The following is a 15271-nucleotide window of genomic DNA, read 5'->3' as shown; positions in this document are numbered from 1 at the left end:
CGCAACTTTTTTCACTTAAGCAACGATGCGGCTAATATACAGATTTTTTGGGGGGTGGGGGCGCTAAAATATTTATCCTCGTCACATAAGACGGATGAAATGACCGTGAAATTCTGAGTCCGTTCAACTCCGACACCAAAGAAGACAACTTTGATGGTTTAATGCGCAGGAGTTAGCGATCAGCTAGCCGGTGAGGCTTATATTGAGATGCGCTCAATAGTCCTGAAATTATGGTTGATAAACTGTATATTTAGTTATGTGCAGAGCCACCCGCAAGGACTTTTCAATACTCTTAATGACAATAGAGTTTGTATGTGTTTGAGTCTAGATCTAGGTTTAGGTCTGGGTTTGAGTCCAGGACGAAATCTCGGACTAAGTCTAAGTTTGATACCAAGTCCAATTCAGAGTCTCAGTTGAATTCTTAAGTCTATGTCAAGTCTATGTATAAATATAAGTCCAAGTCCTAGTCTTAGTCCAAGTCTGACTCTAGGTCTAAGTCCAAGTCCGAGTCCTAATCTAGGTCTAAGAGTCAGACTTTAATTAAGTCTAAGTCTAAATCTGAGACTGATTGTAAGGCAAAGTCTAAGTCTGAGTCTAAGACAAGGTGTTAGTCTTAGTCTGATTCTAATTCCAAGTCTAAGGCTAATTCTGAGTGTGAGTGAAAGTTAACGGTCAATGGGTAATGAATGAGTACATTCTTATCTTCCCGCTTGCCACTCTGCATTCTTAATTTCCAGTACCATGAGTAATGTGCTGGCTTTCCTTCCCCTTTTTTTTTATCAGACCTTTATCTCTTTTTTTGTGGGGGTTGTTTTGTTTCTCCCAGACCCTCACTTCCTCAACAACAAGGAGATGTCTGACGTCACCTTCCTGGTGGAGGGGAAACCGTTTTATGCACATAAAGTTTTGCTGTTTACGGCGTCGCCCAGGTAAGTGGCCAAGGACTTTGTTTTATTTTTTTTTCCATGTAGTTAAATTTAATTATTATTGTGTTATTTAAGGTTAGTTATAGTTGTAGTAACACAACACCTGGTTGGTGTTTATTCCAGGTTCAAGTCTCTGCTCCAGAACAGACCGGCAGCAGAAAACACCTGCATCGAGATCAGCCACGTCAAGTACAACATTTTCCACGTAAGAGCTATGATGACTTGAACCCGAACACATTATGTTGTATAGATTTAATAATCACACATTTTTAGTGACTGACAGCATTTTGTGACTCCACAAAAATATCTCTATAGGAAGCATAATTCAATAATAACATTTAAAGCTGCACAAAGCAAATCAGTGAATAATTTAAAAATATTGGTGAAATTCAAATGAGCTTGAAGTTGCCGCATATAACAAGTCACCTTTGTATAAAAAAAATTTCTGTGTCTTTTTTTATTTCTTGCTCATTTCCTAGACGTTTTTCTGCACATTCATTTTCACAATCTTATCTTTATATTGTTCATTCTGATGAATGAACTCTAATTCTTCCTGAATTCATGAACCCTTGCCACCGAACGTTGGTGGTGATAATTGAGCATCACCTAGTGGTCACAACCAGAGATGCATTCTTAGGACAGACAAATATTAATTTCGATTCCATTTAAAGATAAGCTGAAAAAAAACAATTCTGAGGAAAATTTGAAATTAAAAATAAACAAATGAAAAAACTCTGGCTTAGCCGCTGAGACCATTTGCAAAGACACTACTTACAATGAGGAGAAAAAAATTAAATGAAAACACAAACAAAAATCAGAGGTACGCTTTGTCAATTACTTGACTCAGAATTCATTTTGTTTTGTGTTTTTTAGATATAATTAGTTACTATTTAAGTACTTTTTGAGCATATATATTTATCTATATGTATTATGTATGTATGTGTACATATACACACACACGTTATTACACAACATGTTGTTTGCTTCCTGTGATTTTCAGCTGGTCATGCAGTATCTGTACTGCGGAGGCACCGAGTTCTTGCACATACGCAACACTGAAGTAATGGAGGTAAGAGGGATCTCAACGGGAACCCTGCAGAGCCACAGCAGCAGCATCACCGTTTAATCCCTATATCCCTCGTCTCATTGCGAGCTGCTCTGCTCTCTCCTGCAGCTCCTGTCTGCAGCCAAGTTCTTCCAGCTAGAGGCCCTTCAGAGACACTGTGAGATCATCTGCTCCAAGAACATCACCACTGAGACCTGCGTGGACCTTTACAAGCACGCCAAGGTGAGTCAGCTGTAGCCCTGGTGCACCTTCAGATCGCCTTTTTTTATATATTCTATGTAATAAACCAATTATGCATTCCTGCATTCAAGAAAAGGGATTGTTCATTGCCAGAAGGACCAAATTTCAGGGTAAGAGAGTTAGAGGTTATAGTCTGTGTGTTTAACGCCATCTAGTTACATGGAAACATAATTGTATGGATATGTGTATATCTATCAGTAAATATATACATGTAGCATCTAGATAGATGTGGTTTGATCCAAGCCAATCCAATTCAGGCCTGTTAGCTAATGTTTTTATTTATTTTTTGCTAGCTTATCCGTTTGTTCCTCTTCCAATAAATGCCTAATCAACAGCGATGAGTATTATGCCATAATTTAGTTAACAACAGCTCCATGCTACAAATAATTTGCACCAAGCAAAGTCTGCAGTCTTAGAGGTCGGCTGTCTTAGGTTACAACTGCTGTGTGCTTACCATTACTATTACTGTTATGTTTTTTACTTGAAACTCTGGCACAACAATTTCCCTCGGGATAAATAAAGTTGTTCTCATCTCATCTCCTCTCATTAGTGGCTAAGATTGCTAAGCTAAGTGTTTAAGCTTCCTGTGTGAGCATATTAACGCACAGCAGCTATGTGAAGTTTCATTTTTCAGTTGTGGGAAAGACAACTGTGAAAAAAAAAAACTCTGTCAGCACTGTCCGATATTATTTCCGTTTATATAAAATGATTCACAGGAACTCGTCATCGCCGCATGAGCAAGCAGTTCACTTTTAGTTTGTAGACACTGCTGCAATCAAACATTTTCAGCTTTTTACAGGACTTTTAACATTTTTTTTATGAGCCAGTTCTGCGCCGCTGTGGTTGATATTCTGTGTTGCATCTTTAAAATCCCCTGGCCTGGTCTTCTTTCTCTCGGTGTAGTTCCTCGGTGCCACGGAACTCACCGCCTTCATTGAGGGCTACTTCCTGAAGAACATGGTGCTGCTGATCGAGCTGGACGCCTTCAAGCAGCTGCTGTATGAACCCCCGCCGGCCGAGAGCCCGTCATCCAGCCCCACCATCTGTTCCGACATCCTACACGACCTGGAGAAAACTCTGGCCACGCGCATCCACTCCATCCACCTCTCCACCTCAAAGGGCTCCGTGGTGTGACGGTGCCCTCCCGACGACCTTTACGTTGCAGTCTGCAGCATCCATGTCACACCATTTTTTTAAACACTGAGCCTCCCGCCATACATCCACGCCGCCCAGGTTCGGCAGGAAGAGGAACTGCCAGATGTCGCTACATCCGGGACCCCCTAACCCCTTTGATTCCACTGCGACTGAGAACTATCTCGCCCCGTCAGAGGTTTTAGTCAATTCACATTCCCACAATGTCAGAATCGATAATACTTAAAAAAAAAAAAAAAACAATTTGATAAACACGCATGCATGAAATACCATGCACCCTTTTTTCCATTTAGAAGAGTAGAATCTAGATTAGGACCTCGGGTTCGAGACTCAAGACCCTAACCCATCTCGCAACGTTGTCACGTCTGACGGACGCCATATCGAAACGACCAATAAGCATCAAGAGTGATGAGTAGCAGCCACTGGGGGTGCGGCGGGGGGGGAACCCGTCTGCCTTTGGCTCCGCGTTGGATTCACTGTGCTCCAGACATGCGCACGAAAAAAAAAAAAACGGTCACGCCAAACTTCCGACGTGATACACACACACACACACACACACACGCTCAAAGAGTTTTCCCACTCTATGGAAACCTATGCTTGAAACATGGATGTCCCAGAAAAAAAACAAAACTGGGGGCGGGGGGGGGGATAAACTTGCGATAATGCCCTCTTTATTATTTTTTAAAATTTTTTCATTTGTTTTTGCATGAGACCTCTCTTGACTGAGTTGCCATGACGATGATTTTTAGGCCTTCGCTCGGAAACAGGAGAGGGGAGATGTGAACTTTGAGCCAGGAGGGAGTCTGATTGGAGGGGCTCCCTTCAGAAATTTAAAGCAGTGTACATACAACCAGGATTAGAAGACTGCTGTGCCGTTGATGCTTTTTTTTTTTTTTTTTTTTGGTAAACCGATGTACAGTATCCCCTCCTGCCCCACAAAAACTTAGCCCGCTTGGCAGACGACACCAGTCCCTCATCGAATGTGCTGTATGTCTCTGTTTTTTTATGCAAAAAACCTGCATGATTGAAACTGTCCGTCCGTTTTCCCGCTTTAGGTGTGTGTGTGCGTGCTTCATGCGTAGGTCCGTGGGGGCTGCGGTGGGGGTCGGGGCGGGGGCGGCGCTGATGTCGGTTGTTTGCGAGAGATTTGGAGGGAAGAAGAGGATAAGAAGAAAAATTCAAGACGGAAGGATTTTTTTCCCTCTGTTTTCAGACATATTGCCGATCATCAGGGGTCAATCACAAAAAAAAAAGATGATTCACCAGTCCTTTTTTTTTCTTGTTTAGTTGTTGTTTTTTGGTTTAATTTCTATTTTGTGCGTCAGTGACTTTCGAGGAATCGCTGTTAATCAGGTCTTGAAATATAACCCATATACCCGCATATATATAACTATGAATATTTGTTTACCTATATTAACATCCTCATCTAGATGAATTTCTGTTTCAAATTGCCAATATGTTCCAGGATTCAAAGATTCAAGGCTTTTCAAATGCACGGCAAGGAAACATGTTTCCCTTTATAATGTAATTCTAGCTTTGCTGCCAGACAGTATAGTATCATAAGTGTTAGTAACATAGCAGGGATGTAAGTTACATTCGCAATGTAAATTAGATACATAACAGCACAATAAATGGCCATGAAGTGAAAGATGCGGTCAAAATGCACATTTTTATCAGGAAATGTAGTGCTACTGGTTGATATTCATAGGAGGAATAATAATGCAAGTGCAGACAGTCAATGAATATTCCATTTTTGTCATGTCAGTAATGAGCAAAAATTGGTTTGTCAGCTGAAATAAACAAATTAAAAGTAACAATAATAATAATAATAAAAGATTGCCCAACATTATTATGTTTTATCGAAAAGAAAGGGTGTAAATATAATTATCCTACATTAATTTCCAAGGAAAATGCATTATTGTTGGTACTAAATTATTAAAATGTCCCCCAAAATATTCTTTTAATTACTTTGAAAAGATAATATAAGATGTTAACTAAAGAGCTAGAAAATATGATCTAATATTATTTTGTAAAAGCCATAATTACTTGTTTAAATCAGTTGGGGGGTCTGGGGTGAGGAGCGTTGTAACATGACCAAATGAACAGGAAGTGACTACTCATGATGTTTGTGTTTTTTGGAGGTTCGGCGTGTTTTTTTGATATTCAGAGGCTTTGAAATGGAACAGTTGAAATCAATCCAAAAAACCATTCAATCAATAAAATAATATCTTGTTTACTGCACCTAAATGAATTTTTCAATAAATGTAGGCACTGATCTGAATTTATCTGTCTATGTAGGAAGGTTCCTGTTTATTATTTTACTTTCATATTTTATTTTACTCAAAAATAATTATGTCTGTAATTTGTTGGTTTTCCATTTTTATCACATTAATCGTTTAACATTTTGACCCTATTCATTTTAATATGTATTTATATCTGTAATCTGTCTTTATTCTAATTGTCTTAATATTTTGATATTTTACAAACAAATCCAAATACAAACACACATATGTGGGAAATGGAATTTTACAGCAATAAATGATTACATTTTAATGGATAAACACGGAAATATAAAGGAAAACTGAATTGGAAGTGATCAGACACTGGAGCTTAGTTAATAATGAAATATAAAAATATACTGCGCACATATTTTAGTACTGTATTGCAATATTGGCTTTGTGCAGTGAGTTATTACTTTATTTATTGAGTGGTTTATTTGCTTTCTTTAAAGGTTTTATTTAGACAGTTGTTGCCATCGAGAAATGGAACCAGAGGAGCAGTTTGAGCTTGAAGGCCGGGGCTCGCTGAAAATCGACAGACCAATGATGACAACATCACAAAAAAAAATTAAATCTGAATTTTCTGTAATTTTTCAATTTCTGTTTCTGTTCATCAGGTAATTTCTGATTACATAATTCCTAGCCTGTAATTCTACTTATAGCCACTAGAATGAAGATGCGAGTGCCTGCGCCTGTGGTTTGGGATAGAAACACACATCCGTTTTTTTTCTCATGAATTCTCCAGAACAAGATGTTGTTTTCTTTTATGTATTTACAGAATGAGAGGTGTCTCCAGGTCAGTAGCAGACTTAACAAAAAAAAGGAAAAGGATGTTCCCTTTATTTTTCACCATCTTCATCCCTCAAGGTGTTTCCTGTTCCCTCATGTACCTTCACTCCACTAAAGAGGCAAAAATCCTAAAAAGTACAATATTGTAGCACATGCAAAATTACTTATTTTGTATTTTGTCTTGGCGAAAAAACAGTTTCAAGAGAAAAAAAAAAAACGAAAAATTAAAAAAAATGTAGATCCTGATCAGATCAATTTTAAGTTCTGTATATATTCACAGAAAAAAGCGACAGAGATTCTATCCTACGAATTTATTTTCTTACATGCATAGCACTATAGATATTTTATTTTACATCCCGCAGCTATTTTGTTTTACAAAAGTGAAAAAGGTTACACATAAATATATATACATATATAGAGAAAGAGATAGAAAAAAAAGAAAGGATTTAAGCAATATTTTCCACAAGACTATTTGTTTTGATTAGAAATCCTAAAAAGCCACAGGACGATGGGCTGTTGTTGTGAAACTTAACATCCTGGACAAGAAATGATGCAATTTTTTGAATTGTATTTTACTCGATTTAAGATCAATATTTATAACTTTGATTTAATGATCCCTGTTGATTTACCCCTTGGAGTTTTCACCCAAATTACTTGTAATCTAAATTCAGTATGATGTAACTCATTCTTTTATATGTACTTAATCATCACACTTGCACCATTTTTATTCTATTTTTTTTTTTTTTTCAAATGTGTAATGTGACTGAAGGATGCAAAGTGTTTTCGTCTCTGGGGGTGGAAAAAAAGGTTTATAATGATGTCAAGCACTTTTTTCTGTGCCAGAGTTACTGTAGCCTCACACAATCAAAAGCACTGGTATTTTAACCTCAAGCTAACGTACGGCTTTGACGTAAAACAAGCCAAAAGGACTCGATTAAAGCCTATTTCTGTCTTTTTATTAGCGTTATTACTATATTATTACCACTATTATATTGTTATTACTAGGCCATTTGCAGCAGCAGCAGACGCACTCTAGCTTGCGCCCCCCCACCACCTGTGCTGGTGCTTTTAATTCCCAGTAAACGTGCATGGCTCTTCGTGCTATTTGTTGTTGAGAATGTGCTCTTTCGTCCAGCAGACCCCTCCCCCTCAACCCCCAAAACCCCTGCCCCCCTACGGTTCATCCGCTGCCGACTGACTTTCCTGCAGAAACTACTCCCGGTAACCTAGACAACCTTTCTCCTGTAGACACAGCGGAAATATGCATGGGATACTCACCAACCACGGGGGCCAGGAGGGGCGGCATTTTCTATTTTATTTCAAAGGTTTTTTGTTTGTGTGTGATGAGAACACACAAATATATATGTGTATATATATATGTATATGTATATATACACATATATTCAATGTAGAAGCAGGGTTGTAGTTGAGTCTAACAGCAAAGAGGAATGTTAAACTCGTGCAACATGTTGTGTGGAAAGCTAATAAAAAACTACCACAGTTTAAATCTGGTGGTCATTTATTTTGGCCTCATCTATGCCACATAGTCATATCCCTATATAGATTTTCTAGTACATTTTCTTGTTCAGACATTTTTTTCTTGACATATACAATTGTAAAAAAATTGTGATGCACAATTTTACCGTCTGTTTAACACTGATTTTCTTTGTGTGTTTTACTGAGTTCACTTTGTTTTTTTCTCTACTACCCCCTTGATTACTGAGAATCTGAATGATGTATTTGATTAATGGAGTTGGGTGAACGTTGTAGGAAAAATTAACAAAAATTTACCTAAAAGTTCCAGAATTGACAAAAAATACTAGAAAATAACAAAAATGATCAGTGAAAACTACCTTTGAATTCAGAAATAGATACATTTAATATTTTCAGAATGCCTAAAATTGTTTTCCTCTAAATTCTGACTGGCTCTGATTGAAATATGATTTTTTTTTTCTGTTTTTCAATTTTTTTTTCCCTTTCGTTTACTCGTCCCCTCTGGGACCCTCGTCCTCCGGGTGCCTGATGAACCGGGCCGTATCTCCGTAGTCGTACAGCGTGAGGCCGGCGTGCAGTGGCTGGGTGAACGACCCACGGAACTGGTGTAGGAGCGTCATAGTGGCAGAGACGCTGTAGAAGGCAAGAAGCCCTGCCCCGTGGTCCAGGTAGACCCCCACCCTGGACGACGGGGGACCCGGGACATCGATGGACACGTCCTTGTAGAGGAACTTGTACTCCTTGGTGTTGCAGTCCAGGGCCCAGGATTTGTCGTTCCAACCGAAGATGCTCTCGTCGTCCGCCCTGCTGATGTTCCGGTACGCCACCGCCACGTGGACGCCCTTCCCGGTCCAGTCCACCTCCCAGTAGCAGCGTCCCGTCAGTCCATCCTGGCTCAGGACCTGCCAGTCGTTCATGAAGCGATCAGGGTGGCAGCGGTAGCTCTGCTCTTCTGCCGTGAACGTGACCCGCCTGTTCCTGTCCGACAGTCGCACGTGCCTGTTGGCCGTGTTGGGGTCCAGCGTGATGTCGTGGGAGTACCTGAGGAACTCGGCTCTGGTTCCGGGCTCCTGCCTGAGCACAATCTCGGTGGCTATCTCGGCTCTCGCCGGTGCCTCTCTGCAGCGTTCCTCTCCTTGAGGGCCGCAGGCACACGCCAAGTCGCTGCCAAGAGTCCCTGGAACCGCCTCACCGTGACGTGGGCACCTCCTGTCCCGGAGCTTCCTGCGGGCAGCGACGAGCTTGTGCCCCCGGAAGGCGGCGGAGCGAAAATGAGGCTGCAGGTGTGCCTCGCAGTAGGACGCAAGGCAAACCAGGCAGGACCTCTGGGCCTTCAGCTTCCGCTCGGGGCATACGTCGCACGATACGTCCCTGCGCCTAGCATAGCCCTGCGCCATCTTCCTCAGCTCCTCCACCACCAAGGCCAGCATAGTGTCCTTGAGGAGGACGGGCCGGGGTCTGAAGTCCTGCCGGCACTGGGGGCAGCTGTGGGCCTCCCTCCCCTCCCACCAGCCCCTGATGCAGCTCATGCAGTGAGTGTGTCCACAGGGGAGCGTTACCGGATCGGTTAACAGGTCCAGGCAGATCAGGCAGGAGAAGCTCTCCCGGTCCAGGCGGATCCGAATCTGCTCCATCTTATCTCCCAGGTGGGGCTTTCACACTGCTTCATAGCCGACCCTGCTCATCTTTCTCCTTCTTCTTCTCCTCCTTCATGAGTTTCATTGCTGTGGAGCCGGATTATAACACTGCTTTGCATTGATAATGTTCCTCCTCTGTGTGACATCGCAGATTCCTGTGTGAAGTCATGGTGACAACAGAACCTCCATACTCTCTGTGACAACAACCAGACTGTCCTTTGCTGGGAAAAAAAAAAACAAAATGAAATGTAATAAGATAATCACGACTTTCAGAATTTGGGGTGTAAAATTAAAAACTCAATTTGTGCAATACCCAGGGTTACCACTAGGGTACCACAATTGGGACCATTCCCGCGGATTCCAGCTCAACATAGGCATCACTTTCCTCCCCGTGACTTCACAGCTTCTGACTTTTACAGCATTAAATCTCCACTTTGTAACATCACAACATCCCTTTCCTCTCCTGTTGACCCCCCCTTTACACACACACACACAAACACTGTGACGTCATATTTCCCCCTCATCATCGTCATCATTTTCCTCTGTGAACAGATGGCAGATTCATTCACCGTTTCCCCCTTGTGACATCACTTCCTTCCACAGCGTTCATGGTACCCCCTGATTTACCACCTTGTAGGCAACTTCCGGTAGATTTATACATGCACTCACACACACACACACACACACACACACACACACACACACACATATATATTATATATCTCAACAGTATATGTGATATTTTTGTGAGCACATCTGTATGTCCCAGGTGGTGAATATCCCCTTGTGTATAAACTGAGTACCCAACTACTATGTATATATATATATGCATGACTGTCTCAGAAAATTAGAATATTGTGATAAAGTTCTTTATCTTCTGTAATGCAATTAAAAAACCAAAAATACTTTTTATGATATTCTAATATTTTGAGATAGAATTTTTGAGTTTTCTTAAGATGTAAGCCATAATCAGCAATATTAAAATAATTAAATGGTTGCAATATTTCAGTTGATTTGAATCCAGAATGCATGACATTTGTGTTTTTGTAGTTGCATTACAGAAGATAAAGAACTTTTATCATAATATTCTAATTTTCTGAGACAGTCCTGTATATTTATTTGTATATATGAATATATATAAATATAAATATATATATTTAGCGCTTGTAGACTTGGACCTGTAAAAAAGATAAGCACTGAATATCTGCCTTGGCTCGGGAGCGAGGTATGGCGGAGGTAGCTCACAAAAGCAATAAATAATTAGAATAAAAACTATTAAAAATTAGTTGAACAGTTGACAAATTTATTGACTAAATGACTCAGGAAAACATAGAAAAAGAAGAGCTCTTCAAAACAATAACAAATAATATCTGTCACTCAACATAAAATCAATTCACACAGAGTGCAGACTAATGAGTGATTCCATTCTAATTAAAATTTTATACATTTGTGTAACCAATAACTAAGGATACACCCCTTTTTAACAATGAGATGAAGTATCACATTAACCCATACTCTTGCGATATAAGCATTTGCATTACTTATAAATTTACTCCCGAGAGTAAAGAAAATATATTGCATAAATCACAAAATAGATTATAATATTTAACTTGAGTAACAAAGTGCTTAGTGAGAACCATTACCACTCACTAACTGGCTTAAACCGACTGGTGTAAAGCACACAAATTACGCACCACATTTCTTTTAGTGTTTAAATGCGGTCCAGTAGGCTACTCTGCAGTACCAGCAAAATAGAGCATTTGCACCCTCAAGTCAGACAAACACAATGATATAGGATACCAAAGTCCACCAAAGTGGATTAAAACAGTAACATTATCCTCAAACGCTAGGTGCATTTGTAACTGTGATAACTCATAACACAATTCTCAACATCTCCTCCAAGTGGTTTAATAGAAATCCTTCTTGTCTTTAAGCTAAATATTAATCTCCGTGCATGGATTTAGCAGAAGACAAAAACACGCTCAAGTCACCGGAGTTCTCAATAAAATAAAACTCAATGTCACAGTTTTGCTTTCTTGCATCAACCTTCTTTTCAGGTATAAAGGTAACTTAAAAGACAAACTGGATGGAAAATAATCAGTTTTTAAAAGTGTACTTATGTTTTTTACAATTCTAGAGCAGGGAGCTCATTAACTTACATTCAAAGCGGTAAAAAGATTGGGCTGAAGAGGAAAAAACAAGTAGAAAAACCTAGTTGATCACTATTCTCTGGGCTGCGTAATGTGCCATCTATATGGAATTCCAGTGGCAGCGCGTGCATCTTACACCTACAGGACTGTCTCAGAAAATTAGAATATTGTGATAAAATTCTTTATCTTTTGTAATGCAATTACAAAAACAAAAATGTCATAGATTCTGGATTCATTACAAATCAACTGAAATATTGCAAGCCTTTTATTATTTCAATATTGCTGATTATGGCTTGCATCTTAAGAAAATCCTTTCTCAAAATATTAGAATATCATGACAAAGTAATTTCTGTTTTTTTAATTGCATTAAAAATTGCATACTATACTCTGTGTCCAGAAGACCAGGTGGAAAGGTAGCATAGCTAGAAGCTTGGGTGCAGGTTTTAAGTTGTGCTATCGTGGTACTGAAAGGAAGAGAAATGTAGTAGGCATTATCTTGAAGGAGAAGTTTGTTAGGAGTGGCTCAAAGTGAAGGGAGTGTCAGATAGATTGATGAGTCTGAAGCTGGAAATTGTAGGTTTGATGCTCAATGTTGTTAGTGGCAATGCACCACAGGTCAGATGCTAGTTAGAGGAGAAGGAAATATTTGTTAGATGAGGTGAAGCATGTCTATGGAGGTTCTCAGTCATCAGGTCATGGTGAATTATTGTTTAAATCTTCTTGTTGTTGCAAAATGAACTTGAATTTCTTCTCTTGAGGACGTCTCACCCCTCATCCGAGTCAAGTCCGGTAGCCACGACAAGAAGATTTCAACAACAACGAAGTGAAGCAGAATATCCCCAAAGGCGAGAGTTGAAATTGGTGCAGACGTCAATGGATGTGTTGGTGCAGGCAACAGAGGTGATGAAGAAGTATCCAGGATAGGAACACAGAGGGACAGATGGTAATATTCTTTTCAAAAGAATGGAAATGGCTGTGGTGACTACTTTTTCCAGAAGTGGCAAGAACAGAGGGTAACTTATAAGAGCAGCGGTAGAAGCGCACAGGTAGACTACATCTTGTACAGACAAAGACATCTGAAGGAGATCAATGACTTCAAAGAAGTGGTAGGTGAGTGTAGCCAGACACCATGGGATGGGTTGGAATGACATGGTGACAAGAAAGGGCAAAGCAGAGGAGAAAGTAATGGAAGCTGAAAAGGGAAGAGTGTTATATGGTTTTCAGGCAGGAGAGATGGGAGAGCATCCAGATGACTGGACATTCACAGCTAATGTCATCAGGGAGACAGGTAGGAGAAAACTTGATGTGTCGTCTGGAAGGAAAGTAGATAGGGAGACTCCTACTCCATTTCTCTTCTTGTCAGTACCATAATAGTACAACTTAAAGCTTGCTCCTGGTCTCCTGGACACACAGTATATCCACCTTCCTTCTCTGCATCATGTCGACCAACTCTCTATCTTTTCCTGTCATAGTCCCGATATTCAGAGTCCCCACTCTCAGTCCCAGGCTCTTTCCTTTCCTCCTCTCTCTCTGCTTCAGAACACGCACTCCTCCTCTTCTTCTTGTTCTTCGACCCACAGTAGCCCAATTTCCATTAGTACCCTGTAGGTCATCAGTACCAATGGCGGTCGTTGTTAACCCGGTCCGCGACCGATCCGGTATGGTATAGTTTTGGTTGACTCGCATGTTTGGTTTTGGCAAAAGTTTTACGCCGGATGCCCTGCCTGACGCAACCCTCTGCATTTATCCGGGCTTGGGACCGGCACAGGGAGACACTCCTCCGTGCCCCCCCAAGGCAGGCTTGGAGAGACACGGGCCAGTGCCGCCCCGAGGCTGCATTATATTCATATGTACATATATAAAGTCAAATTATTCTTGGCTGTGTAATGACTAATGTCCGGTTGGACTGCTCGTGTGTGTGCTTATAAATATGTACATACTGTACACAGTTAAGGTTGAAAAAAATCATACCCCGGAGTACAAATAATCTTGTGCACTGTATAGTCATATGAATGTTTAAATATACCCATTCATTTACTTTTATCCAAGTGTGTCTTTATCAGTTTTTTTCATTATTTATTGTTATTTAGATTTTTTGTTGTTCTTGGGACTTTTGTGTATGAAGTGTTACAATGTGGTGATTAATGTTCATAGTTTACAAGACCATGTCCTCGTATGTCCAGGACGCAAACACATTCAATGACATTCAATGTCCTTGAAATCTTTTTGTATTTTTTAGTTTGATTCCTTTATGTATGACTCAAACTTGTACTTGCAGGCAACACATTTCCTCATCCCAGGTCAAAGCGGGAGGTAACCCGAGCTCCAGGCCAGAAGAGGCAGATCTATGGAAACCTCTAGCCCAAGGGTCGGCAACTTTTACCACTCAAAGAGCCATTTGGATCCATTTCCCCACAGTAAAGAAAACACAGAGAGCCACAGAACCCCTTTGAAATTTAAAATGAATAAGCACAGCATATCATGTTTTGGGTTTTTTTGCCTTCATGCTATGTATAAACAAAATGTGTGTTGCATGTTTTTAAAATCACTGAACAACTGCAGAGAAAACTAAATTATATTTTTGCATGCAACAAAAAAATTTGAACTCAGAAAAAAAGACGTTGGGTTGCAGGTTACTTTTAAGCAGAGTACTCCATTGAGTCCATTTGAGTCATTATATTTTTTTTATTAATGAAAAAAAAAAAAAAAATTCGGAAACCGAAAATGCTGTCCTTTCTGTGTGCCGTCATCCTTTTACTGGCGCGTGCAGTTGCCCATTAAGAGCGACAAAAATATTTCAATTCATTCTATTTATATGTTATAAGATTGCCATTTTAAATTGTATTTAAAAAATGAACGAACTTAACCCTCCTCCTGTGTTAGTTTTCTGGTAGCATCCCCGGTGTTAACGGGTCGGTTTCGAACCGTGTCTTAAATCAGCTTTAAAATACACTAAAAATAAAAACTTAAATTCCAATTCTTTTTCTCATCTCTTGGTCACCTTGTTAGGCTTCCTTATCCATGAAAATATTGGATTTAAAATTTTTTGTTGTGGTTCTCTGGTCCTTTTTATTGTTATTAGTATACTTCTCAATTTCAATAAAAAACAGAAAAATTAACCTCAAGAGATTAATATAAATAAATTAAAGGATGTTGTGTTACCAGAATATTGGTAAGGGGTATAGAACACATCTCTGAAATGAATTTGTTGATTTATTTTTTTCATTTTAAAATTTTTAACTATAGTAACATCGATGGTGTTATGGGTCATTTTCGACCCATATATATTTTCTTCAAGAAAATGCAAAGAAACAAAAAAAATGTCAGCAATAGGACTTTAAAATGAACGCACTGAAACACAGGACAGGTCAAAACACAAAATATCATTGGCCATCTTCTGGTCATTCGCTGGCAATTGAAGGTGGCTGTCAGCTTGTCCAGGTTGTCCACTCCTCCTTTGTTTTTATTATAGTCAAGGATAATTGTGGGCTTTTTATCACTTCCTGATGGCACAGCTGCAGCTTTGTGAAGAGTAGAC

The 15271-nt window shown here is 39.7% G+C and overlaps 2 protein-coding genes across 5 annotated transcripts in view; one reads left to right on the top strand and one right to left on the bottom strand.

Annotated features, from left to right (window-relative positions):
* LOC147233964 (ankyrin repeat- and BTB/POZ domain-containing protein 3-A) overlaps window positions 1-3639 on the top strand; it is a 295757-nt gene extending 292118 nt beyond the window's left edge. For all 4 annotated transcript variants that reach the window (XM_086146637.1, XM_086146635.1, XM_086146636.1 and 1 more), the window contains 5 exons: window positions 827-929; window positions 1050-1131; window positions 1927-1995; window positions 2101-2214; window positions 3136-3639. In XM_086146637.1, coding sequence (XP_086002763.1) covers window positions 827-929; window positions 1050-1131; window positions 1927-1995; window positions 2101-2214; window positions 3136-3366 — 599 coding nt within the window. In that variant the 3' untranslated portion in view covers window positions 3367-3639. The remainder of the gene's footprint in view (window positions 1-826; window positions 930-1049; window positions 1132-1926; window positions 1996-2100; window positions 2215-3135) is intronic.
* Window positions 3640-8434: 4795 nt separating this feature from the next.
* On the bottom strand, window positions 8435-10155 carry LOC147233963 (tripartite motif-containing protein 16-like protein). The gene has a single exon (XM_086147385.1). The coding sequence runs from the start codon at window positions 9578-9580 to the stop codon at window positions 8435-8437; it is 1146 nt and encodes a 381-aa protein (XP_086003511.1). The 5' UTR covers window positions 9581-10155.
* Window positions 10156-15271: the final 5116 nt, after the last annotated feature.

Source organism: Fistularia commersonii, chromosome 5 (genome assembly GCF_037954325.1).
Source record: "Fistularia commersonii isolate RoL2024-O1a breed Wild chromosome 5, RoL_Fcom_v1.0, whole genome shotgun sequence".
Taxonomy (NCBI): domain Eukaryota; kingdom Metazoa; phylum Chordata; class Actinopteri; order Syngnathiformes; family Fistulariidae; genus Fistularia; species Fistularia commersonii.
This window is presented reverse-complemented; position numbering and strand designations above follow the sequence as displayed.

Excerpts from the sequence above, each read along its gene's own strand:
- LOC147233963 (XM_086147385.1), bottom strand. The coding sequence starts at position 9,580 with ATGGAGCAGATTCGGATCCGCCTGGACCGGGAGAGCTTCTCCTGCCTG.